The sequence below is a fragment of the Aptenodytes patagonicus genome, chromosome 22 (genome assembly GCF_965638725.1).
Source record: "Aptenodytes patagonicus chromosome 22, bAptPat1.pri.cur, whole genome shotgun sequence".
In the NCBI taxonomy this organism is placed as follows: domain Eukaryota; kingdom Metazoa; phylum Chordata; class Aves; order Sphenisciformes; family Spheniscidae; genus Aptenodytes; species Aptenodytes patagonicus.
The window spans coordinates 3,412,561-3,437,917 of record NC_134970.1 but is presented as its reverse complement, the minus strand read 5'-3'; the positions used below and the strand labels follow the sequence as shown (position 1 = coordinate 3,437,917).

Below are 25,357 nucleotides of genomic sequence, written 5' to 3'. Positions count from 1 at the left end.
CTGATGAGCCTCCCAGTTCCCTTCCACTTTCAATTAAAGATTTACTAGGTGGGCATCAGCACTTCTGCAAGGCCAACAAACCAGCCCCCCTCGTTAGATTTTTAAGTGCTTCGTTATCATAGTTCAGCAGAGCACACCATAAATGAGATCTAAAACACGCCAGCACGCACGCACTCGCCCCGCAGCACCCGGCTTCATCCGTGCAAGGCTGAGCCCGAAAGCAGCAGGGTGTGAGGAGCAGGACGGGCGAACGCGTGTCTCCGGAGGGGTCTCTGGCTTCCCCCAGGATGCTGGATGGCATGGGGGGAAGGACACACGACGACACTGGGGAGAGCCCTGCGGCAGGGACACGGTGACGCTGGGCTGCGCCGGGCAGGGCTGGGTCGGGCACCGCTCCCACCGCAGCTCTGGTCTGTTTGAGAGACGGAGGACAGCGGTCTGCTCATCCTCAGGCCACGTTAAGAGAGGGCAGCTTCAAGAGGCAGAAACGGGGGGCTTTCTCATCACTCTGCTGTATTATTTATAATTAACTGACTTTTTAGATCAATATTTTATTGGGAAGATTGCTAGGGTAATTCACGCTTTGAGCATCTTCCCTCTGTGTGAGTGAAGCCTGGGCTATTAGGAATAATGAGCTTTTTGCTAGTTACCTTTAGTGAACTAATAAATTTTTAATGCTGGCTGGAAATTTAATAATGGAAATTTAGTCGGTGACCTCAAAACTTACAGAAAAAGGTGAGGGAAGCGGACGGGGCCAAGCAGTAGGAACAAAGCGGCAGGCAGGAGCTCGGTGGCACAGCAGGCCAACAAAGCCCAAGCCAGGCGCCTTTGGCAGCAGGGATGCCGGAGGGATGCGGCGAGGCAGGGGAAGGAGCTGGAGGATCTGCAACCCCACGCACGCACCGTGCTCAGCACCGCCACGGTCACGCAACTGTTTGGCGGAGAGCGAGAAAACAGCAGGATTTCCAGGCGAGCTGTTGAGCCGAGGGGGTCGAGAGACACCATCAGCTCCTGGCCCTTCCTCAGCTGCTGGGCACCACTGCAATGCACGCTGCATTTTATATCCAAGCAGGAGAGAAAGCTCTTTTACCCCCTACTTTTTCCGCCACCACCACCCTGGGCTTTTTGGGAAGACCCCAGGGCTCAGCATCACCCAGCCTTCCCCCCCCCTCCCCTTGTCAGCAGCCGAGCGGCTGTCAGGGACCTGCATTATTTATCTGCTTGGTAACATTTACTGGGATCTAGTGTTTAATAACTGTCACTCCAATATATCTTTTCTTAATCCCCTCAGATCTGTCGCTGTGGCAATTTTAAATATTTATCAACGCAGTTTGTGTATTCACTGTTAAGGTTGCAATTTTCTTGTAATTAAAGATTTACAAGACACCGCTCAAGATTTAGAAAGGATTGACAAAGATCAAAGCTGTTTGGTATTCACACTAGAAATCACCAGCTCCCCGAAGGTTTTCTGCAGGACCCCTGTACACGGGTGACAGTGCCGACTCCCCCTTTATCTTTGGTTATTTTTGCTGTTGCTTTTAACCGTTTTTGCTGGCTCTCATCGCAAAGCCACACTTCGCAGAAGGGGGAGCTTTTGCCCCCCTCCATGTCTCCCCATATCTTGCTGACACAGCTGAGTCCCTCTCAAAGCCTTATATTCCTCAGGGCCTCATCCAGCCCCGGGCAGAGCCCCCTGCCACGAGCCGCTTTGAGAAGGGCCCTGCTTGCCCCGCAACGGCCCCACCGGTTCCTGCACTTGCTGCCTGCTCCTGCTGCCACCGAGCTGGGCTCTGGCTTGTTATTCCCTATTAACATTCATTCCCCATCAGCACGAGCCCTGCCTGCCTTTCCCCCCTCCCGGCTCTCTTCCCATTTAGCCACATGCAAATCCAAAATCAATTCTTCCCCTTCCCCCACCTAATTAAGATTTATTACGGTTCCAGGATGACTCGGTAGCAGCGAGGGTACCGAGGGTGCCCCACGCATCCCGCTGGGAGCAGACCCCGGGATGGGAGCAGGGTGCTCTGCCCCTTGCTGCCGCTTGCCCTGGGGTCCCACACCCTCGCTCGCTGTGGAGTCGGACCCCAAACACCCCAAAGCGCCACCCAGGTGCACACCGGTTTCTTAAGCCTGTCTGGCACAGGCAGCACGAGCAGACCCGGTGGCCAGCAGCGAGCACCCATCTCTCACCAGGACCCGCAGCATCCGTGGTCCGTCGGCACCACTGATGCCTCCTGCGATGCTTCTGCTGCGCGTCCCCAAGTCCTCGCTCCTCTAGAGCCCCCCTGCGCCGTGGGACAAATTCAAGCCGCAGGCTCATCCATGACAGCATCCCCTGCAGATGGCTCGGCCATCAGGAGAGGAGCCGATGCTGGGAAGGGAACCGGGCTTCCCAAAATACTGCCTGGTGGAGAGGGAAGGCGAGAGCTGCGAGCAGCCAGCCGGGGCTGTGAAAGCAGGCAGAGCAGCTAATTGCAAACCAACCCCTGGAGCGGTCAGCGCTTTTCTAGCCTCTAACAGCTCCAAACTGACCTCGTGCCACCTCTCCTGCCCCGCTGCTTTCCATCAGCCTGATTTTAGCCTCAATTGCCCACTTGAACGCAGCTGAATCCATTTACTCGGGCTGGCTGGGCTGCTCTAGGAGGGGGCAGGAGCTGCTTCAGCTCTGAAAGGCTGGAAAAGGCAACGGGAAATAAATGAGCTGCAATCATTTCTCCTCCGTGACTCCTGCCTTCGCTTCTTCTTCCTTTCTTTGGTGGCTTTGGGATGGAAAGGCCAAAGAAGCGCTTGTCTCCTGACCCCAGGCTGTGCTTGGAAGGGGAAAAGGGACCAAGAACCATAAGTCACTAAGCAGATCCCTGCCTCAGTTTCCCCACCTGTAGATCAGTGGTAAAGGAGGGAGGGGGAGAAGCGATGAAGCATTTGGAAGGAGAGCTGCTTGCCGTGGAGATTGACAGGTAGATTTTCCTAAAGGTTTTGAAAGCTGCACCTGCTTCATCATAATGGCATCATGCATATGGATAACACCACTGACATTTCCCAGGGAGGTCGGGTGTTTTAATTTAAATAGTTTTTGAGGAAGTGCTGGAGAGAGGAGGAGAGGCCTGCTTTGATTCTCTAACGATCTAATAAATACGTGCCTGTCGCGCTCCTCCCAGAGCCGGAAAGCCTTTGGTGCAGGCAGGGAGACAGGCAGGGAGACAGGTAGCCCTGCCGCCCAGTGATGGGCGCTGAGAACGGGACATCTCCACCACGGGGCCCTCGGCAGGTGCAAGGGCTCTGTGAAAGAAGGACACAATGATGGAGCCACTCCAAAACCCAGTTTTATTAGGTGCTTAAAATAGAGCCTGGCACGCAATGTTCTCGGTTGGCTTTGTCGAGAGAAGCTCAGTTGCATATGAGATCCACGATGCTGTTTGCACTGAAAAAGAGGAGGAGGAGGAGGGGTAGAGCGCAGAAGAAGCAGAAATGAGGACTTTTACTGCTATCCTCAAAGTGAAGGTAATTAAAAAAAAAAGGGGGGGGAGAAATTAAACCTGACGAACAGCTAAGAATGGTTTATGGGAGAGAAACCAGTGGCAGGGGGTGAGACCTGATGGGACAGGCTGGAGGAGAAGCATTTCCCAAACAAGCCTTTGACATTCCAGGCGGATGGATGGGGAGGACCGGGAGGTGATGGACACCACCCCTGCTCTCCTCCCCCTCCCCGTTGGGCCCCCCAGCACCCCTGGGCTCGGCTGGCAGTAGCCAGGAGGGATGTCAGGGGTTGGTGACAGTCTCTTGGGCTTGAGAAATTTGGGAGCCTCTTCACTAGAGCATCTCTTTGAGAGCTGCATCCCTGCGTGGTGCTTGGAAATGGAGAGTGCTGTCCCCCGCTACCAGTAAAGCTGCTTCAGTGGTTAATTAATTCTGCTGCTTAAAAAAACCCCAACCTCTTGTTTCTAATTTGAGTTGCCCTGGCTCTTGCCATGCCTTTGGGGGGCAGATTAAAGAGCCCTCTGGTCGAGAGCATCCTGGGTCAGACACTGCTTTCCCCCCTTTCCGAAGCATCTCTGGTTCCTGCCACATCTTTGCTCTCTGGGCTGGGAGATGAGACCCCGCAGAGTGAGCCCTCCTCGGCGCCTGGGGGGCTGCTCCCCCTCAAAGGGAACTTAAGACGCAATTAGATTTTGCTGTGCCTAAAACCCCCCATTATCCCTGCCTGGCACCCCAAAATAACCCTCGTGTGCACTAGCAAAGCCTCCCCAGGTGCAGAATCCGGCCTCCAGGTGGAGGACAAGCTGCAAGTCCCGATCACGAGCCCTGGAAAACTTTGTATAATTCACCCGGCGAGGTTCATTTTTGGCCGATACCTCCTGGTGAGGAGCCTGAGCGTCTGCTCCCCGGTGCGGAGGGCTCGGTGCTGCGGGGAGGGCGGCAGCTGGAGCTGCTCCCCCAGCAAACCGCGCTGGAAGCTGCAAGATGCGGAGGGTGAAACATGCTGCGGGGCTGGTGCGAGATGCTTGGCTCTCCCTTGCTTCCTCCAGCGAGGGCTGGCTTTAATTCAGCCGCCTGCCTTGGATGCAGTCGGTTGTGGCCTCTGTAGGAAGCAGGGTCTCCGAGCAGACGGGACCTTGTCCCCCTGGATGACAGGGGACGGTGCTGGTGAGACTCTGCCTGCAGCTGCTCCAGCTCCACGTGCCCCATCCAGGGGGACAGGGAACAGTTTATGGAACATTTCCTCCAGCACAGTGCCCAGGAAAAGCTGGTTGGTGCTTTAATAATAAATAACAACAACAATAAATAGTGTATGAGGCACCCACGGTGCTCTCAGCTTATGTCCTCGGAGGAAGGGAGGGGATAGGAGTGGTTCACAGCAAAGCTCCTGTTTTGGGGCATTGGGGGGGATGATTTGGCCACCCCCCTCCCGTGGGGAGCCTGGGCTGGAGCACCCACCCGGGGACACTTGGTGCAGGGGACCCACTGGGAAATGTGTCCTGCGGTGGTGGGTGCCCCTCTCTGAATGCACTGCATAGAGCTCCTCGGGTCGCTCCGGTTTCAAAGGAAATCAAATTAATTGTGTGTATCTTGCATTTTAATCTCTGATTTGCAGGCGTCGCTTTTAGATGAGAGCAGACAATTCAGGCAGCGACTGAACCTTCACCTCCCATCCCAGCGTGGCGGCAGCAGCCACGATAACTGTGATCAAAGAGGCTTTTTCTCTACACCCACAAAATTACAGCCTTTAAGGGGCTCGGTCCTTGCTTTGTCTGGGAACTGATGATGTTTTTTGCAGGGAGTGGGATGGCGGAGGGGACGGGAGATGCAGGCGCTGCCCGGCTGCCTGGGGCTCAGCCCATGCGTCGCAGGGACGAGCAGGTTTAGATCAGGGATGCGTTTACACCAGGGAAATTTCTGAGCAACTATTTCCACATGTTCCAGCACCAATTTAGCTGAACCACAGGGAATATATTTTGCATTTAAGTTTCCCTGCTGTGCAAAAGGCAGAGGAGAAAGGCTGTTTCAGGCCCTGAGTCTGCAAATACCGACGGTTGCACACCTGAGTGGAGCCGACGGGGGCTGGGGCTCTGCAGCTGAATATTCAAAGCGGATCATGACTCTAATTCAGCAAAGTATTTAAGCCTGCACTTAACTTTCAGCTTGTGCTTAGGGCCCCTGGAGATCTCGCTGGGTCCTGAACACATGCTGAAGTGCTTTGGCGAGCGGCGATGGTGTGCTGAACAGGGACCGGGGAGAGCCATTACCCTCCGAAATAATTACCCAGCGAAGGCACAGAAGCCGTTTTGTGTGCCTGGCTGAGCGTGGAGCTTATCCAGCGGGGAACCATCTCGCCTTGGCTGGAAGATGAATGAGAAGTTCAAACAGCTTTTTACTGTGTCAGGGTATTCTGGTCCCTTCAAAGCCCCGTGCACGTAGCAATTGCGCTGGCACAACCGGCTTTGCCCAAGGGGGCACCACATCTGCATGGAGACACTGTCTCCTGGGGTACCTGCACCCCATCACCCCCCCAGGTCTGGCTGGGATGTTTTTTCTTGGTCTTTCCCATGGAAAGACCCCCAAGCGAGGTGCCGGCCAGGCTCTGGATGCACCCGTGCCCGCACCACGGGCTGCACCAGGGTCTCTTGGGGCCGCGTGTGTGTTGGTAAAGGCACGTTTTGTTTAGGGTTGCAGTTAAAGCGACCCCAAAGTCCTCACCTCTAACAAGCAGGGATTAGGTTTAGGCCCAAGCAAAGGGATGGCTTGTTCACGTTAACCAGAGAGGGGAACATCACCGGCAGCATCAGTGCCCGTCGCGCGAGAGGGGAAGGGCTCCTTCAAGCCTCGCTGATTTGGGTTTGCCACGTCCCTTCGTTTGGCACAACCCGGGGGGGGGGGGGGCGGGGGGGCACCACTCCCTTTCATTTGCAGTTTTAGTTGCTTATCAGAGAAAGAAGCAGCAACAGCCCAGGAGAGCAGGTTTTGCATCCCCCCCTTCACCTCCCGCCACATGCACAGCGTACGTGCAGGGGCTGCTGTCACACAGGGACTGTCCTGCAGAGCCCCCCCAGCCCCTCCTGCATCTGGAGCAAGGGGTTCCTACCATCAAGCCCTCCAGCTGCACACCAGCATACAAAGGATTTCTTTTTTTTTTCTTTTTTTTTTATACAAAAACAGAAGAGCAAGAACTTCCTCCCCCCCCTTTTCTTCCCATTTTTCTTCTTTTTTTAACATTATCCACAAAAGTTTACAAAATAGCCTTGAGATTAGGCTTGCGGGATACAGGATCCAATCAACTCCAGCAGAAGCTGGCCAGCCCCGCAGGGATGCCAATTAAGAGATGTGTCACCATCGTCATTTCTGTTTCTTTTGCCAAAAGTCCCCTCCTTTCCCCTCTTCTTCCCTCCGGCTGACAGCAGCAAGCAAATGACAGGGCAGGGGGAAGGCGCCAGGGGTGGGTTTGTGGCTGATTATCTGAGTGCTCAAAAAAAAAAAACCCAAAAAACCAAAAAAAAGAAACAAAAGAAGAACATGTATCCCAAAGGGAAAGGCCTTTTTTTGTATTTCTAAAACAGGGACTGTCCAGCGAAGGGGCTGACACTGCTGGGGCATCCCATGGTGCCAGGGGGACATGGGGAAGGGGTGATCTGCTGATCATCTGTATGGCTCTTCATCCGCTCAGGGCATCGTCCCTCTCGGGCTCGGGCCCCTCTGAGCCCTCCCGGCTGCCCAGCGGGTGCTTTCGGGAGCCATGCACAGATCCAGACCCTACGCATGGATCCAGACCCTGCCAGGACCACGAAGAGGCTCTGCAAGCCCCATGGCCAGCTCTGCTCCTCTCCATCTGCCACGCCGCTTTGACTCTTGGTCAAGTCCACGAAATTCCTTTTTTGTTGTTGTTTTTGTTCAGTTTTGTAGTTTAGTTATTTTTTTGGTAAAAAATAGTTTCTCCCTCCCCACCCCACCGTCAGCCCCACCAGTGCGTCAGCCTTCAGCAGTCCAGGGGGGCTGCTTGCACCTCCACAGCCAGGAGCTGCCCCCCACGCTGCCCCCGAGCCCAGGGCTGGGCGAGGGGGGGATAGACCACACGCACGGCCGTGGCACCTTGGAGCAACTCCCCAGCCCTCCTGGGCTCTGCCCTGACACCGTAGCGAGCTACAAGGCTTGCAGCAAGGAGCAGGAGACAGAGGACCAGCACTGTCAGGAGGCTCTGCCTGCCCTCCAGGAACCAGTAGCGGTGGGCAGCCTCTTTAGTCCTGGCGTTCACGCAAGCCACCTTGGCCTGCAAGTCTACAAAGGCCACGTGGAGGCAAGCCCAGTACTCCGTGTCCTGGTGGAGCCGGGTGATGTTGTATGTGTGGGTCCCCATGGGGATCCGGGCCACGTTAGTCATGTCCAAGTTGGAGCTAAGCAAGAAGCTGGACCAGGTGAGGTTGGAGGAGATGGTGTTGAGATGCGGCTTCCAGGCAACCAGGATGTGGTAGGCCTGGACCTCCGCCACCACCAGCTCCAGGCTGTCCTCGCTAAGCGGGAAGGAGTGGTTGACCATCATGCTGACGCTCTTGGTGTCTGCCCCGAGGAGGTTGTGAGCCACGCAGGTGTACAGCCCGGCCTCCCGAGCTGAGATCCCATGAATCTCCAGCGTCCCTTCAGGGTGCACCTTGTACCGCCCGTCTTCCACATAGGGGATCAGCTTCCTCCCCGAAGGGGTGACCCAGTAGATCTCCGGGTCTGGCTCTGCCAGAGCTCGGCAATGCAAGGAGACACTGTCACCATCTGACAGCTCTAAGTGGGAGGGGAAGCTCTTGGTGGAGATGAGAGGCAGGCACCGGTCCGTCATCTCCCGGAAGGGGACGTCCCGAATGTGCCTCCTCTTGAGGTCGGGGGGCTCGGCACACAGCGTGGACTGGGGTTCAATGAAGCGGATGCGGTTTTCCGTGCTGTTGACCCAGCGGATGACGCAGTCACAGCGGATGGGGTTGCTGTGGATGCTGATCTCCTGCAGGTTGGGCAGGGACTCAACCGTCTGCTTATGCAAGGCACTTAGGGCGTTGTTGTTGAGCATGAGGGTTTCCAGTTGGGGAAGGTGGTGGAACGCGTTGGGGTGGATAAAGGACAGCTTGGGGTTGTTGGTCACGTCTAGCTTGGTCAGCTCGGGGAGGTTGATCAAGGCAAACTGGTCTATGGACACCAGCTCCTCCATGTTGTTGAGCCCCAGCTCTTTGAGGTGCAGCATGTTCGTGAAGTCGCTTTGCTTGACCCTCTGCAATGGGTTTTTGTTCAGATCCAGGAACTTGAGGCCAGGAACTTGCTGCAGCGCCCGCTTGGGGACGTTCATGAGCTTGTTGTCATAGAAAGAGAGGCTCTCCAGGCTCCGCAGCCCTTCCAGCGCATAGTCCGAGATCTCCCTCAAATTCATCCCAGCCAAAACCAAACTTCGCAGGTTCGACAGGGGCCTGAAATTCATATCCAAGATTGCATCCACCCTGTTGCCTCCAATCATGAGGATCTCCAGGCTGGGGAGCATCTGGAACCAGCGGCTGTCGACCGTCCTCAGCAGGTTGGAGTTGAGATGGAGGCGCAGCAGGCTGCCGAGGCCGGAGAAGGCGCGGGGAGCGATCCTGCGGAGCTGGTTGTGGTTCAGGTAGAGCTCCTGCAGGTTGCCCAGCCCGGGAAAGCTGCCATCGGGCAGCTCGGCCAGCTGGTTCTCCTCCAGGTGCAGGCTGAGCAGCTGAGGCATGCTCTTCAGGCCAAAGTCCCAGACATCGGAGAAGCTGTTCTGCGACAGGTCCAGCTCCGAGAGGTTTCTGAGATAGTCCAGCTCACTCTGCTCAAGCCTGGCGATATTGTTGCTTTGCAAGAGCAGGGTCTGGGTCCCCTCCGGCAGGTCTTCTGGCACGGCAGAGATGAACAAGTCATTGCAGTCCACCGTGGCAGCCTCCCGGTACACCGAGCGGGGGGTGTACCATGGCCTGATCTGGCAGACACACTGCAGCGGGCATTTGACCTTCCAGGGCACGATGGGGATGGCGGTGGCGGCCACCACGCAGAGCAGAAGCAAGCTGGTTTGGAAGCGTCTCATTTTCGGCTGGTGGGACCGGCTTCCTCCCAGGCGGGAAAGGCTCACGGGACGCATCTGGAGCAGGGCATGGGGCGAAAGCCAGGTGGGGACAGCATCCACGGGAGAAGATGCTCCATGCGAGCCCCTGGCACCGATCAGCCTCTGCTGCCGGCTGCCCTGCGTGGCCCCCCCCGCCAAGAGCACATAACACCCACAACCACGGCTGGTGCCTTCAGTCAGAGCTTTGCCTTTTCTTCCTCCCCAAATGATTCATTTTTGCACTTGGCTGCACCTTTCGGGTTCCTCCTCAAGTTCATTCCTGAAAGAGGCCAGACAACAAGTTGCATTAGAGCAGACCTCACACACATGGCAAACAAGTGTGTCAGAGTTTAATCTGTTTTATATCTATAGCATTAACAGTTCCCTCCCAGCCCAAGAAGTTTTGAGTGCAATCAGCCCACACATGCTCTGCCCAGGGCCACCAGCAGCCCATGGACCTTGGGCCAGCCTGGCTCAAAGGCTTTCCCACGAGCAGAGCTGGAGCTGCAGATGCTGGGAAGAGAAAGTCTCCATGGGGGTAACTTTCCTGCAGGCTCTCAAGATTCTGCTTTCCGCCCATTATCCTCCCCAGCACCGAGTGCCCCCACCCAGGAGCTCCCAGCCCTATTTGCAGACCCCTAACATGTTTGTCCTCAGTTGGGCTTACGGAAGAAACATGCCCTTGAGCACAGACCCATTTCTTGACATCTCTTGCAGAAGACCTGCAGCAACACAGGGACCACAGGCTCAGAGCTCAGTTTGATTTGCACTGGAACAGGTTATCCCAGACCCATCTCACCCCTTTTATTTCTACGCTAGCAAAGCAGTAAGCGCACCTACCTCCACACAAACTCAGACCTCAAGGCTTGAAGTAGCCAGTACTGGATGGGGCTGGTGTCCCAGAGGGCTGATGCTGAGCAGAAAGCCAAGCTTTTAGGGAAAGAGCAGGACACGAGCAAGCACAGCCCCCTGCGTGATGGGGCTGCAGTATCCAGAGCAGCTACATAGACATATTTCCCCCACACAAACCTCCCCTCCAGAGCAAAGCCCCCCCCAGCTCCTTTTAAAGCACTGGCCCGGGGTGGGGGCAATTTTCTGGGAGCAGGAAACCCTGATTGGGCTCATTAGAAGCTCCTGGGGAATTCAGAAGCCCCTTAACCCTCTCCATGCTGGGTGTGACCCTGGCCTCAGCCCCTTGCCTCGCACCCTTTCTGGGGAAGAGGGGTTGGGGGTTCCTCGGTGGGGCATTCGGCAAGGGGCTGGGGTGGGCGTGAGCCCCCCAGCACCTCCCTGCCCCTCTCCCCATCTGGCCATGGGGTTCGGAGGAGCCGGAGCCGGCCGCCACCCCACCTTTCATTTTTTGATTTGCTACAGCTCTCCTGACCCGCACTGACAGAAATCAAACCAAGCCCCAAAGCTTCTCCCTGTCTTAAAAGACTCTCACGCAGCAGGAAAAGCATTAAAAAGCAGCTGGAGTGGGAAAAGAAAGTTTCTCTCCAAGCAGCTCTATTTTATCACCCTCTTGTTCTCCCTGTAAAGGGCTTCCAACCAAAGTTTATTCAGCACTGACTGATCCAAGCCTTGCTCCAGAATTGATCCCGTGCACTCCCCTTCTTGCCTGCTGCGAGGGCATTGGCTTTTAAACCATCTCCCGGAGAAACAGCATTAAAGAAGAGGAAGGCTGTATTGATTTCTGCATCCTTCTGATGGACCCTCGTCTTTCTTTTTAAGTGCACAGGCATTTCTGTGACTATAAATCTCTCCGGCCATTAAAATATTATAGAATCTTTTCTCCTTAAAAAAATAATATGGAGGAATGGGTTTTTTATTTCCTTAAGGCTGTGAAGAAGAGCCCAGACAAAGCACTTTGTTTCAAACTCCGTTTTACAGGGAAGAGTCCCCAGCTCTGCTGCTGGGCGATACCTCTACAGGGTTTGTGTCTGTAACCGGGTTTTACCACTTTTGCCCAGCACGGGTTGGGGTTGCAGGACTGATGGCTGTGGAAAGCCTTGCGTACAAGATGATGCAGGTGTTTGTATAAGTAACAGGATCAGAGTTTGCAGAAAAATGTCATTTTTTGGAAACTCTGGGTACTAAACTTCGGACTTCATGGTTTCAAATGGCATGGAGCAAACCGAACAGGGAGGGCATCGGCAGCGTGTGGTCCCGCTGCGGGGTACAAACGCCAGGGAGGACAGTCCTTGCGAGAGATGGAGCTGACTCCCCTCTGCCGTGACAGCCCTGCTCCCTGGTGACAGGAGTGACACCCTGGGGACCTGCACCATGAATTCCTGCAGTTCAGCCATGGGCTGGTGGGGAGATGGGGAAGGAGGGGGCAGGAGCCCGCTGGTTGTCTTTTATCCATTACCCAGTGAAGTCAGGCTCATTATTTCTTAATTAGGCACCGAAGAAGCCTGCAGGTTGCATGCAAACTGATTTAGCCTTTTATTGTGCTGCACCAAAGATGGATGGTGGGAGGGACCGGGCAGTCCCGCAGCTCCCACGGCCACGGTTTTACTTCTATCGGTTTACCATTTGGGTTCAAAAGCTTCCCCCCGCGGAGCTGCATCCCCGCCAGCCTGGGGAGTCGGTGCGGGAGCTGGGGCTGGCGAGGGTGAGGGACGGGGGTCCCAGGATAAAGCTGGCCCAGGGGAGACCCAGACCTCAAGGGGCTCACACCGGGGAACGGCGGGGTCAATTCCCCGTGTGCAACTTTGCAGTGATTCATGTGCGCACACGCACACACGTACCCTGAACTCCCAGCCGCCCCATCCATCCGCAATTCCCCAGCAGCACCAAAGCACTGACCGTGCCCCGAAAGCCCTTGTTTTCCCCCCAAACAGACTCAGGGTGCAGAACAAGACAGAAAAGCAGAGGGACCTGGGATTTGAGGCTAACAAATAGCAAGATCAGGCTCGAGACGTGGCTGAGGTTGGGAGGCTAAGTGGTGTGTCTCCCAGGGAGCCTGGATTTCATCTCCTCTCCAAGACAGACTGATTTGCTGCCTTTGCAGGTGGTGGGAAGATGCTGCCCCAGCTAATGGGAGCCTTGGTAAAACCAGAGAGAGGAAGGGGGACAGCAAGGAGGAGCTGGGACCTGGGTTGCTGGAGGGTCTGCTGGAGACCGGGACCCCCTCTGCGGCCAGGCTGGGCTCTGGTGGGGCCACGGGTCCCACATTCCCCTCCAGCGCCGGCAGCCCCCGGCTGCTATTTCGGGCTCTTCCTCGGCGTGGGCTGTGGCACGGCAAGAGTGACAGCAGGGAGCTGGGTGACATTTCTGCTCGGAGTTAATTTTTTTCCAGAAATGTAGATCCAGGGGGCTGAAAGATTTGCTGCAGTGCCCTGAACACCAGGAAATGGAAAATACCCCCAGTTTCCCTTTTTGCCCCAGCAGGACCCAAGCCCAGTCCCCGCGCTGGGGATGCTGCTTGCCTCTTCCATAGTTTCCCAGCATTTACCCAATTCCTTGGTCTCCCTAAGGCATTTCTGTGACTTCTGCCTTCAAGGCTGGATTTCTCCCAGGTACAAATGTCCACCTCCCCTTCCACACAGCTCACTGCAAAGTGCTATTGCAAAGAAGCTGGAGCCTGGGTATGCCTTTGGTAAGGATTTTATCCAGAGGTGGTCCCCAAGGACACGAGACACAAAGTGCCAGGGCCAGGCAGGGGGTCCGTGACACTGCCCCAAATGGTACCGTCCTGAATTTGCCACAAGCCCACGACATCATCTGCGGTGCCACGTGCTGATGGGGGGCTCAAGGAATCTCTTTCCATCTCAGCCAGACGTGCTCAGGGATGGAGAGGGGGATACAGCAGAGAAATACGGAAGGAAAAGGAATAAGGGGGAATGAAAGCGCCACAAGGAGAGAAAGAAGGAGGACCAGAGGTGAAAAGGAGAAAGAAAGGGACAAATAGACCATCAGAGAATGAGGTCGGGAGAGGGAGACGAGACGGGGAGCGCAGGAGAGACGGGGTGCGCAGTGCCGGGGAGAGGGGAGCGCGGCTGCATGAACAGGCGGCAGAAACCCAGGGAGGAAAAACAAAAAAATAGAAAAGCAATGAGAATGAGAATTGATGAGGCACAGAGAAGGGAAGAGTCTTTTCATCAGCAAGCTTGCTGGATGAAGCCAGGAGATAAATCACCCCATGGAAGGAGCCTTGGTCTCAGTGCTTGCACCGGCTGCCTCTCTCCCTCTGTCATCTGTCTAATAGCCCGGCTTCGGGAGATAAATGGCTGCAGCTGAGCCCCGGGCTCTCCTGCCCTTCCCTCTCCCTTACCACAGCCAGAAGATGGGGAGAAGCGTCTGCCGTCCCCCAGCGTGCTGCCGGGTGGGAGGCGATAGACAGCCCCTACACCCCGCAGGGGACGGGGAGGACCCCGACCGCTCCCGGGGTCCCTTGGCTGGGGAAAACTGGGAGTGGGGCCGTGCTCAGCCCGCTGCTCCTCTCTGCAGGCAGCAGCTCTCCCGCAGCGATGTCCCCAAGGGGTAGCAGACACCCCAGCCCGCTCCGCATCTCCCCGGGGGCCTTGAGCTCCTGCCAAGCCCCTGTCTTTTCTGGATGACGGCTTTAAGCAAGCAGTGCACACAGCAGCCTGCGACATGGCCACCGCTCTCGAAGCTTTCCAAGCGCTGCCGCACTTTGGCGGTCGCTAAGCCTTCATGTCCCTGTCACCGGCCCTGCCAGCTCCAAGCGGAGGCAGATGAGAAGTGGCAGTCAGATGCTGTGGGAAAATCCTCCCCCCACCCCCCCGTCCCCGCCGCCTTTTGCTCTTTTCGATGGCGTGATTCAAATCTGCAGCCAGCCCTCGGGAGAAGACGCAGCGGCAGGGAGGGTGGGAATGACCCGGGCAGTGCGCCCTCCGGCTTTGCTGGGTTTGCAGCCAGAGACATGCACATGCTGCCGGTCCAGCCTGCTCCAGCCTCTCTGCACACTGAGACAACACTAGATCAAGCTGCAAAGCCCCACCGTATCCCCAGGAAAGGGATTTGTTTGGCACATCACCTTGCCCAGCTCCCAGCCCCGGCTGCTCTGGGCTCAGGACTTTCCGTGGTGGCACCCAGCAAAGTTTGTCCCCTCAGGCTGAGGTCACATCTCCCCCGTTTAAACCTCTGCATAAAAGCTTTGCTTTTATTTGTGATAAAGCCAACAAGAATTAAATAGGATTCTGTATCAATTACTTGTAAAACTTAGAAATAGGGTACTCTGCTGTTATCTGAAACACTCCTATCTCACTTTTTTTATCTGGAAGGAGGTGCTGTACTAAATCCTGCAGGGCTTTGCTGTAATGGCCAGTTTTATGAGGTTGGCTCTGGGGTCTTGCTGTCTCCAGGGCTGTCACCATTCCCTGCCCCGGAGCAGCCGGCACATCTCCTCCGAACCACCGCCCTCGCTGGATAAAAACTCCTCAGGACGTCCTATTTTCAGCGACCTCCTATTTTCGGCGGTGCTGAGCACCCACAGTGTGCCTGGCAGCTGGAGGCAGCTGTGGTTCACATGTCGAAATCCAGGCTGGGGGGAGAGAGGAGAGGGACCGCATGGACTCCGGGATCCCGACAGACCAGCCCTACCCCTGCTGCCATTGCGATGCCAGCTGGAGCGTGACTTATGACATTTTTATAGTGGTAAAAGCCTTAGAGCAAATGCAGAACAAGCCCTTTCCTCCCCCTGGGTAACTCGTGCCTTCTGGGAAGTGAGCACAAACGATGCCAGCGCAGGCACTTTGCGGATGCGTCCACCCTGGGCCAGCCGCTCGCGTCGGGGCAGCTCTGCCCGTGGAACTTGTACGCTGCCCTGGGTCCCCATCGCTGCCTGCCCTCACCGTGGAGCGCAGGATGAGGCCAGCCTGATCTAGATCTAAAAGTACAGTTACAGTATGGCAAATACATCCCAAGGGACCATTAAATTGCATGCATTCTGGATTAGCCACTTATACAACTGTGATACTAATGGTATCTATTAGATAGCTGTTAATCTTGAATAAATGTTTTTAATGATCCACTGTTTAACATACAATAACTGACGTATTAAATTTCAGTTAAGCTGCAGAGGTCAAGTCATTATCTGGGGCTAATGGCGGCAGGGATGATGCAGAGCCGTAACTCTGCCTATCAGGAAAAGGAAATATATCCTTCAAGTCTTATATAGGCTCTCAAAAGGATTTTCTGGTGTAGGGACCAGCCGGTGCCCCTGGGCACTACGGTGGATGGAGCAGCGATGAGGCGGCTCCAGGATGTGGGCTGAGCATCCCCACGTGCCTGGGCGCACTCCCTATCCCCGCGGAGTCTCAGCCCTGTGGCTCATGGGTTTCTAGGGATTTTCTCCGCTTGCACCATCAAGGGGAGGAAACGGTAGGTGAGAACTAGCCGGGCCGCCGGAGGGATGCCTCTGCAGGCATCCTGAGTTCGCTGCAGCTGATACAGGGATAGAAAATGGCAGAAATCGCTGTGTGAGATACCTGATGCTTGAGCGAGGAAACCTGTTCAAGCACCATGGCCCAGCGTCCACCCAAAGCTTCACTTTGTCGTGGGAAGCAACAGTTTCTCCAAGTCAGCCGTCCTTGGCTGGCAGGTCTCCTCGCCTCACCCATGGCCACAAAGCCCAAAGCCCCCGGCCAGGTTTGACTTTCTTTCCTTGGACCTCCAACATGTCATGGCGGTTGCACCAGCCGGCACTGGCGAGATGCACAACGTGAGAAGGAAAACTTCACACACAGGGAACGAAGCACCAGGGGGTTCAATGCAGCTGGAGACCTTGGTGGAACCTCGGCTGAGCTCGGGTCTCTCATGTCCTGGGCTTTAATTTGCTCCTGTTGCTGATGGGAAATTCCTTCATGCAAAGACATGTACAGGGTGACCCCCCCGGCGCCATGGGTCAGGATTTCTGGGCTCAGTCCCCATCTCAGACCCGCGCTGGGACTGTGGCAAAACAGTTCAGGCTTGCTCTGCCCGGCGTGCAAGGCAATGGCAAAGCGAATGCTCGTATCTTTGGAAGCCAAATACATCCCCTCCCTCCCACTGGTAAAAGGGGGCTGGGATGTTTCAGCAACGCTGCCGGGGAGCTCATATCTCCGAGCAAGCGGCTCCAAAGCCCTGGGGTGGAAAAGCAGCTGCTCTGTTCAGAGCAAAGATCCTGACACAAACCTTGGCAGGGAGTTTACCGCCACGTCAGAAAACAAACAAATAAATAAATAAAGAAAAGACACCGAATCTCCCCCCGTAGCGTGGCAACCGCTCCCCCCGCATCCACAGCAGCCTCCCTCATCTGTATGCTCCGTCACAGCCCCGCACCATCCGCCGGGTGAGCACCATGGCAACACCGTGGTCTTTAAACACAGGAGTTTGTGCTGCGATCGCAAACAGCATTAGGCAATTTAATTAAGCAGCTGGCAAAAGGAAAAACTTTGTCTGTTTGAGGCGTTTTATTAAATTCCGGCATATTATGCAGCTCTGCGTCTTTGCTGCCTGGTTTGAGGGATGGGAGGATGCTCCCGCCCCAGCCTTTCTGCAGCTTCACCCCTGGCTAAAGCAAAGAAGCAAACCCAAGGCGTGCGGGGTGGCATGGCGTGGAGCAACGGAGAACCCCCGCACGGGTCCCTGTATCCCACCTCGTGTGTTCTCTGCACCCACGCACAGGGCCACGGCAGCAAAGCCATGCTCCGGACCTGAGCTGCAATTTTGGGTCGTTATCCCCTGAAAAGCATTTACGTGAGACAGGGAACAGACCCCTCCAAAACCAGCAGCACCAGGCTGCTGCTCTGTTGGCTTTTCTGGTGGTTTCTTTCCTCGGTTAAGCCTTGTTTTGTGCAGAAAGACCCAGGGATGTTGTTTGCGGGCCTTCTCCTGCATCTCTCCTGGCAGGGAGGGTGATAGTGTTATTTCTGCTTGTCTAGGAGGAAGTCAGGAGATAAAAAACTGCCAGGAGCAAGCAAAGCAAACCACTCGGCTGCCTGCACCTCACTATCGCGCCGATCTGCCAGGAGCCGGCGGGCAGGAGTGGTGCCTGCTTCTTATCTGGATGCTTCTCTCTCCCTCCACTTCGGATGTTTTTTAATGAGGGCTGGGAAATAAGCCTGTTGTTGTTCATCTTTTGCTTTTGGGCTCTGGAAGGGTTGCAGTGGCTCTGCCTGCCTCCAAAATTCTCCCACAGGTCCCTGTGGTTTCCCGGAGATGCTGCTGGCAGCTTCAGGCACAGCCTCCAGCCTGGAGCATGCAGGATTTGGCCCTGCTCAGCCACAAACTGCCCACGCAGCGCTGAGCACATCCCAGAGCTGCTTTTGGTCCCACACTCATTACCTGGGGATAAGCACGGTCCCATCCCGCCGGGATGCCGAGAGACTGGGGGCCTCGGTGGCCGGGAAGATGCTCAGGGAGGAGCCGGGATCCCTGGGCTGGGGGTCCCTGCAGAGCAGCTTCTCCAAAACATGGCTCATCGGCATTCAGGCTTTCTGAAGGTTTATTCCTCTTGGGGATAATCACCAGGGCCCTTCCCCACCCCTCATCTCCCTTGTCCTCTTTGATTGCAAAAGTTGAGACCAGGAGACCTTGTTGGGGAGCAGCGCTGGGGCCGGGTGGCCGCACACAGCAGCGGGGACGGATGCTGAGATGGCACCTGGCCCTCCCTGCGACACCCAGAGCCACGGCCGGGCTCCTTAGTGGGACCAGGAGTTAAATCCATCTGTGCTACCCTGCCTGCTTGGGAAGGCGGCTTTGGAGGAGCCGAGCTGGTGGCATGAGCTCTAAAGGCAGCAGGTTTTCTCCCGTGTCCTGCATGTGGCATGCTCATGTCTGTGGGAAGCCTCAAATCCATTAGTTTTTGGCTGGACAGCGCTGGGGCCATCTCATTTTATCCCCGAGAACTGAGACTCGCAGGGCTGGTCTCCGGGCTGTGGGGTTAACTGGTGCATTTGTAAATGTCTTGCAAAAGCCAACTGGAAAAGCTGGCTGATCTCCGCGCCGGATTGCCTGAAGAAATAAGAGGCTGGGAAGATGGAGTCTTGGTCTTGGCTCATAGCTGAATTGTCCTTTACTCTGTAAAATTTGCGTGGTTCAACAAAACCCGTGCTGCATTGGACTGCAGCTCGCTGCATTTCTGGAAGCATCTCTAATGACTGGCACCGTCTTCGGGCTGCAGCAGGAGCTGAACTTCAGCTGTGTGCGGCCGGACTCTGTGCCTGCAGATCCCCCTCCCCAGCACCCTTGCAGTCCCCTTTCAAATGTCAAAGTCAAGAACATCCCGGGCAGAAAGGGGATGGAGAAGCGGGGGACAGGGGTCAGGCAGGGCTGGTGCCGGTGAGCTTGGTGGAAGCAGGAGGGCTGCCATGCTTGGTTTGGTAGGCACCTATCTCGTCCCCCTGCCACCGTCTCTTTTGCAGTCTGAAGAGCCCTGGCTCATTTTGCTTTTCATATGGGGCCTGTTTCACAGCTCCAGCCATCGCCGTTTCCCTGCCCAGACCCTTCCCGTCTGGACAGGAGAGCCTGCAGGCGCTGCTCAGATCGCAGGCGTATCACTGGCTTTGGTCTGCTGCTTTATTTATTCCCTAATAATCCCCTGCCTGCCATTTGCCCTTTCTGACTGTTGCTGCACTGTGTCACTGTTTCCAGAGCTATCTCTAGGACCTTCTTCCTGAGTGGCAATAGCTAATTTAGAGCCCTCCAGCCTGTAAAAGCCATCGCTGAGCCTCTGAGAGCCTAGCACAGGGTTTCAATGGCATTTGCCTCCTTAATCACCCAGAGGCTTTAGAAAATGCTATCTGTGATCAGCAAAGCTTTGAGTTCCCGGCATGAGGGGAGCTGCGTGCCCCAACCCCAGCACCCACAGACAGCACCCAGCGTGCCAGGATGCCCCGAGCATCCCGAGCTCATTCGAAACCCTCACCCTTCCCTTCTGCTGTGCTCGATTACCACCTTCCAGCTCCGCAGTGATCCCCAGCTCGCAGGCACCACGTCCTTGCTCCAGGACCTTCCTGGCAAGGCACAGCTTCAGCCTGCCCGGGTCGGAGGCTCCCTTCCCAGAACTGGTGTGCGTGGCAGCGGTGAGCACTGCCCGGCAGCAGGGAGCCGTGCCGCAGGCGCAGCCTGTCCCTGGCACCGCTGTGCCGTGGCCGAGAGACAAACAGCCCCAGCCCGGTAATGAGCTCCCCCAGTTCTTCCTCCCCGACGTGCTGTGAAGCAGTGTGTGAAATAATTCAGGCGAGCTCCTGAACTGGCTGGAAAACACCTCCAGGTCTTTCCTAATGAGCTCGCTACGGACCCACCATCCAAGGCTAGAGGACCGGGGAGAGCCAGTCCCTCCACCAACATGCCGACACCAAGCAAGCACGGGCCACCACTGTGCCCCCGAACGTGGTGGCATGGCTGGCTGACGGGTCCCCAAATTCCTGGGCCATGCACGCAGCACCACAAGCACCTCGCAGCAGGAGGGAGGTGGCTGGGCCACGTCCCGGCTGGTGCAAAGCAGACCAGGAGCTGCATTGGTGCAGGCAAGCAAGGCCACGAAGCACAAGCGGCAGTGCCAAAGCCAGGCAGATTCAAATGAGGCAGAAATCGTCAATGCAACAGAGAACAAAACCTGGAGCAAACTCCCCCACAGGGAGATGGACTCTGCTTGATGGTGCTTTCAAAGCCAAATCCTTTCAGCATGGCCCAAGCCGGGGTACTGGGCTGGGTGCTGGGCCACTGCGTGGAGCTCGCGGGTGGAGCAGGGCACAGCCTCCCTCTAGCATCCCTTCCACTCTCAAAGCCTCGCTCCATAGCACGGCGGCACGGGTGGCCGGGGGGAACCACACCGGACTCCGCAAGCAGCAACGGCTCCGGAGAGCTGCTCCAGAGCAGTGCCAGAAAGCCTCAGATCAAGCCCTGCACCGCTGGCATTTCAGTGCGTCCCCTTGTTTTCCCCCTCCAGTGTCCCCTTTCCCTTGTCCCAAGCCCCGCGGTGCCCTGGGCAGAGTCCAGCCGCGTCCCCCAGCCCGGCGGGGGGGGGCAGGAGCGGGGCACTGCGGACGCAGCCCCATCGCTCGCTGAGGGATCGCGCAGTAATGTCACTCACGGCATTAGCAGGGCCCTTGTCCTCCTATTGCCTGTCATTTTCTGGTTCTCGGTGGCAGGCTTTGATGACAGACACGGCTGCTGCGACGCGACTCCCTGGGGGTCTTGGGAGCACCGGGGACAGGAGGAGGAGGAAGGGGGAGCAGGGTGGATGGTGGGGACACGTGCCAACACATGCGTCTTTCTGAGAGGGAGCACGTCCAGGAGGGAGGATTTAGTCTCACCTAGGCTGGCTACAAATCCAAGGTTTAATGTTTGCTTGGCAACCTCCTGCAAGGGGGTTAAGCCTGCGATAACAAAGCCTGCTGCCTGTCAAGGGCATTTTGTGCTGCTGCTTTGGGGCTACGGGAGGGACAGAGGGTGAAAATGCACGTGGGAAGGAAGTGGTGGGAAAAAGAGGGAGACGGAGAGATCCCCCGTGGGCTACGGCACTGGGCTGGGCTGCTCTCACTGCCCAAATTCCCACCCAGCTTTCATCTCAGGGGGAATTTCCACAGCTGCTGAGCTCCTCTGCACTCTGGGGAAAGCCCCAATAGTCCAAAGGGGCTCTAGGAAAACCGGATTAATCCCTGAAGGCGGGAAAATCCAGGGGATCCCCAACTCTGGAGGCACCAGCCCCAGCTCTGCTCTAGCAGACCATTCTGCCTGCTTTGCTCTTGTCCTGTTTTCAGCAGGACCTCAGGGGTGGGTGCACCCACGGGTGACACTACGGCTTGTCCCAGTCGCGGTTTCTGGGTGGAGGAGCATGCCTGCAAGCTGAGCCTGAACCCTTCGCCCACTGCAAGCCAGAAACTGAGCAAGACCAACACGGGCTCGTCTGGAGACTCCTGGCCTCGAAAGCAGAGCAGACACGAGTCCCAGACGGCCCCACCAATTCCAGCTAATAAAAAGGATATTTCATACATCAGGCACTTCGCAGACACGTTAATGAGAGCAAACAAAGGCTCCACGATGCAGATTAGGGGATGCAGGAAAGCAGCTCCCAGGTCGGGAACTGCTGGTTGCAGCCAGCCCACCTGGTGGGCTTTGCCATCCTGCTCCTGGGGGACACCCCCGGGAGCATCCCGGGGACCACGGCCGGACTCTGCCCTCCGGCAGCTCCACGAGGCTGAAACGCTGCTTTGGAGGGTAGCACCATGGGGCTCAGCCCTCCCCGATCCCCACCGGCAGCTCTGACTGGGTGCTGGGGAGGGAGTCAGGCAGGCTGGAGCTCCCAAAATCATCCCAGGGGCTGGGGAAGGGATCAGCGTGGTGCTGCGGCTGCTCCCCCGAGAGCAAGAGGCAGGACGCCAAGGAGCTGTATTTTTCATGCAGCCGAGCACCACATAAATACAAGGGAAGGCGAAGGGGTGAAGGGGGAGCCTAAATCACCGCCCCTGCTCCTGCCATATATTTCAAGTGTGGAGGGAGGGCCGGCGGGCAGCAGAGCCGCCCAGGATGCTCGCTGCCGGCCAAGGGGATAAAGCACATGGCTGTCCCACTCGCAGGCGGCAGGTACGGCCACAAGCCAGGTGGGATGCAGCAGCTCCCGTCATCGCCTTGACGGAGCAAACGGCGGCACTCGAACTGATGTGTCCCGGCCCTCCCCGTGGGCGAGGTGGGGAGAAGGGTGCTGTGCGCCCTGAGGGGCTGCACCCGCTCAGGGCACGTGTCTCAGCACTGTGAAATCCAGTGTCGGCTCTCATCGAGCCAGTACTACCAGAAGTAGACTACGATTCAGGATCCTACAGTTGCTTCAACTCCAGGGACATTAGGAGCTTTAAACTAGGCGAACGCCACGTTAAAGCCTGATTTCTGCTACTTCCCGTGTGGACTACCCAGAAAGGGAAGCATTGCTAGAAGGGTTAATCCCCCCCCCCTTCCCCTTTCCTGAAGGAGACATTTCATGCCATGCTGAATAAATAAAATAATGTGATATTACAAAAGACTGCAGCACAGTTTATTAGATACCACAGCACTGTTGCAGGGCGTCTGTCAGCACCAATCACGATGACTGATGACTTATCAAGAATGGACCTGACATTTCCAAACGAGCTGTTTTGATAGAGTTGTCATTCAAAGGGGATCTAAAATAAAATAATAGTAATAATAACAACAACAACAATAATAATAATACTAATAAAAAAAGTAAAAAACCCAGATAGGAACAGGAAGAGAAATGGAAAACATTTGCCACCTCTGTCCCACCCATTTAAGCGTTCCCAGCTTGGCAGAAGGACAATTTGGCGTACTGCATCGGTGGGTCAGGAGGGGCGTGCACAAAGACTTTGCTAAGGCACAGCTACAGCCCAAATTTCCCTTCCAGATCCAACCCATAGCCAGGGACAGGCAGCCCCGGCACCCTCGTCCACGCAGCAGGGCAGGGTGCGGCCACCCCGGCTGCCGGCCGCCTTGCTAATGGAGGGGGGTCATGCAGCCAGCGCATGGGGGCACGTGCACCCGTGTCCTTTCCCTCAAATGGCTTTTAAACTCTCCGATTTCAAACGTAATGAGGCAGCTACAAGTTTTGTGAAAATAGGCAGCTGTGGAAGGCTTCGGCGGGTGTTTAACCCCACCAGGCACTGGAGGCATCGAGGAGAGCAGCCCTGCCTGACCGCAGCTGGCACCTTCGGGGTGCCAGAGCTCCTCAGCATCCAAACGCCTGTTGGTGGGACGCCCAGCTACAACTTCTGCGATGCTCACGGCACAGCGTTGTCCACCTGAACACTGGAGATCTCCATGCAGATGCTGCACATCAGACCACTGCAGTCTGTGCACGCTCGAGCAGCTCCCGGGGCAGAGCCTGCAGCACAGGGGCACTGAACAGGCAGAGCCGTTGGCACTTCGTGGAGTTGTCTTTGGGGAGTGTGCTGCTGTGTCTCCTTGCCTTTTCCTCTAGGCACTGTGCATACACTTGAATTACTTAAATAAAATAATATTGCAGTGTATTATTGCTCTTCTGGAGAGGAAAATTTGCAAGGGATACAGAGTCCCTCTTGAAAACCTGGGGCTGTGTCAAAACTGCAGGCAGCAATATCGCCCTGGCCCTCGTGGCTGGGAGCCGATGGAGCCCTGCCCGCAGGACGGGCTCTGCACACCTGGGAGCCTGTGGGGGCAATCCTGCACCCACGGTTCCTCGGAGCTCTGCGGGGGTGAAGGTAAGAGCTGCCAAGGGCTGGATGCGCTGCCTTGCCATGGGGAGAGCCTTCCCACAGGCAACGGGGCAGCTCGCAGCCCCGGCACGGAGGGCCTGGATATGCAGCATCCCCCATGCCAGAGCTAGCTGAGGGTGCGGCAGGGTTGTGAGCCCACTCCCAGCCAGCCCCTTCCCCTTGCAGCCTGCAGGAGCAGGGCCACAGGGTCCCCGGCAGCACATCTTCAGCCGGCAGGTGCATCCCCAGGGTGGGTGCTGCTGCAGCCAGAACACCCGGGAGCTGCGTGGGGGGAGAGACAGCCCACCACCGACTCGTCTTAGGAGGAACCGACAAAATACTGTTTTCAAAAAACCACCAAAGCTACTCTCCGCATGACTGAGCTCTGAGGAGATCTTTATTCATTCACGTCGCAGAAGGAGGGAGAGGGGCTGTTTTTGGAGGAACTTTCAGATGTGTCATTGTGGGTTTAAAAGGACTTTAAAAAAAGATAAACCTGACGTGGGATGTAGGCATGTGTGTGCTTATGTGTGTGTAGCAAAAGCAAAGAGAAATTCAAGAGCCATCTTGAAGCAAAAACCTACAGTGTTTGCAACGTGCACAAAAGCAACATGCTAATTTGTTCTTCCTCGAAATGCAGAACAAAATAAAGCACTTTACCTTTCCAGTGCCTCCTCTGCAGCCACCTCCAGGGTATTTACACCAAACACAGCAGGGAGAGGAGGGAAAAGCTCAAACACACCATAGAGGGGCCAAATTTTGGACCAGGCTTCTCCAAAGGTGCACAGGGTGCAGATTTATAGCCCTGAGGTGCTCAGAAATCAAACCACCGCAGGGAAGCGCTCTAGAAACCACACAGAAAAGACACACCGCTCATCCACAGCCACCGAGATCCTCCCGCTGGCTGTGAAATATCTGTGATGAGCCCCTTAAGACCGGGAGTTAATGAGCACGGAGTCCAACTTCTGCATCTCCAACCTCCCCAGCAAAGCAGCACCACTGAGCACCCCCCTGCACCCACACCACCCAGCACCTGCCCAATTAAATAGGCAGCTCCAGGATGGCTCTCACGGGGTCCTCCTGGCCCTGACGAGGCCCCATCATTACGTGATAGCTGCCAATCCCAGCTGGAGGCTCCCGCGCCTGGAGCGGCGGTGAGTGATGGCTCCGCGAGCTGTCAGTCACCATCCCGGTGACAGCGGGGGGCTGGCAAAGGTGACAGTGAGACGGCTGCACCGGAGCTGGGTGGGCATCGCTGTAACGCTGGTTTGGTTAGCTCAGGGGAAACTTTGTGATCCCTGAAGTCGGGCTGGTCCGGCTGGGCATGCAAGGAGGGCCGAATCCTGCGCACGCTGCCGGCGTGGGCAGCTGTAGTGGAGCTCGCTGGAGCAAGGGGGTCAGATGCTCGGGGCTGAGCAGGCGAGTGGGCATCCTGCAAATTGCAACCCTGACAAGGTGCAGCGGGATGCGTTGTGCAGGGCAAGGAAGGAGGAGGGAGCTGCCGGCTGTAGCCGAAGGGATGCTGCCTTGCAGGCAGCCGGGTCCGTGCTTAGGGCCTTGCGGGAGTGATTTTAATTGTTAGCTTCAGACAAGATGGGCTTTGACC

General features: G+C 56.4%; 1 protein-coding gene across 1 annotated transcript in view; it reads right to left on the bottom strand.

The window, feature by feature from the left end:
* Positions 1 to 6,440: 6,440 nt before the first annotated feature.
* Positions 6,441 to 25,357, bottom strand: part of LRRN2 (leucine rich repeat neuronal 2) — a 33,967-nt gene continuing 15,050 nt past the window's right edge. The window contains exon 2 of the mRNA XM_076358173.1: positions 6,441 to 9,857. Coding sequence (XP_076214288.1) covers positions 7,469 to 9,613 — 2,145 coding nt within the window. The 5' untranslated portion in view covers positions 9,614 to 9,857 and the 3' untranslated portion in view covers positions 6,441 to 7,468. The remainder of the gene's footprint in view (positions 9,858 to 25,357) is intronic.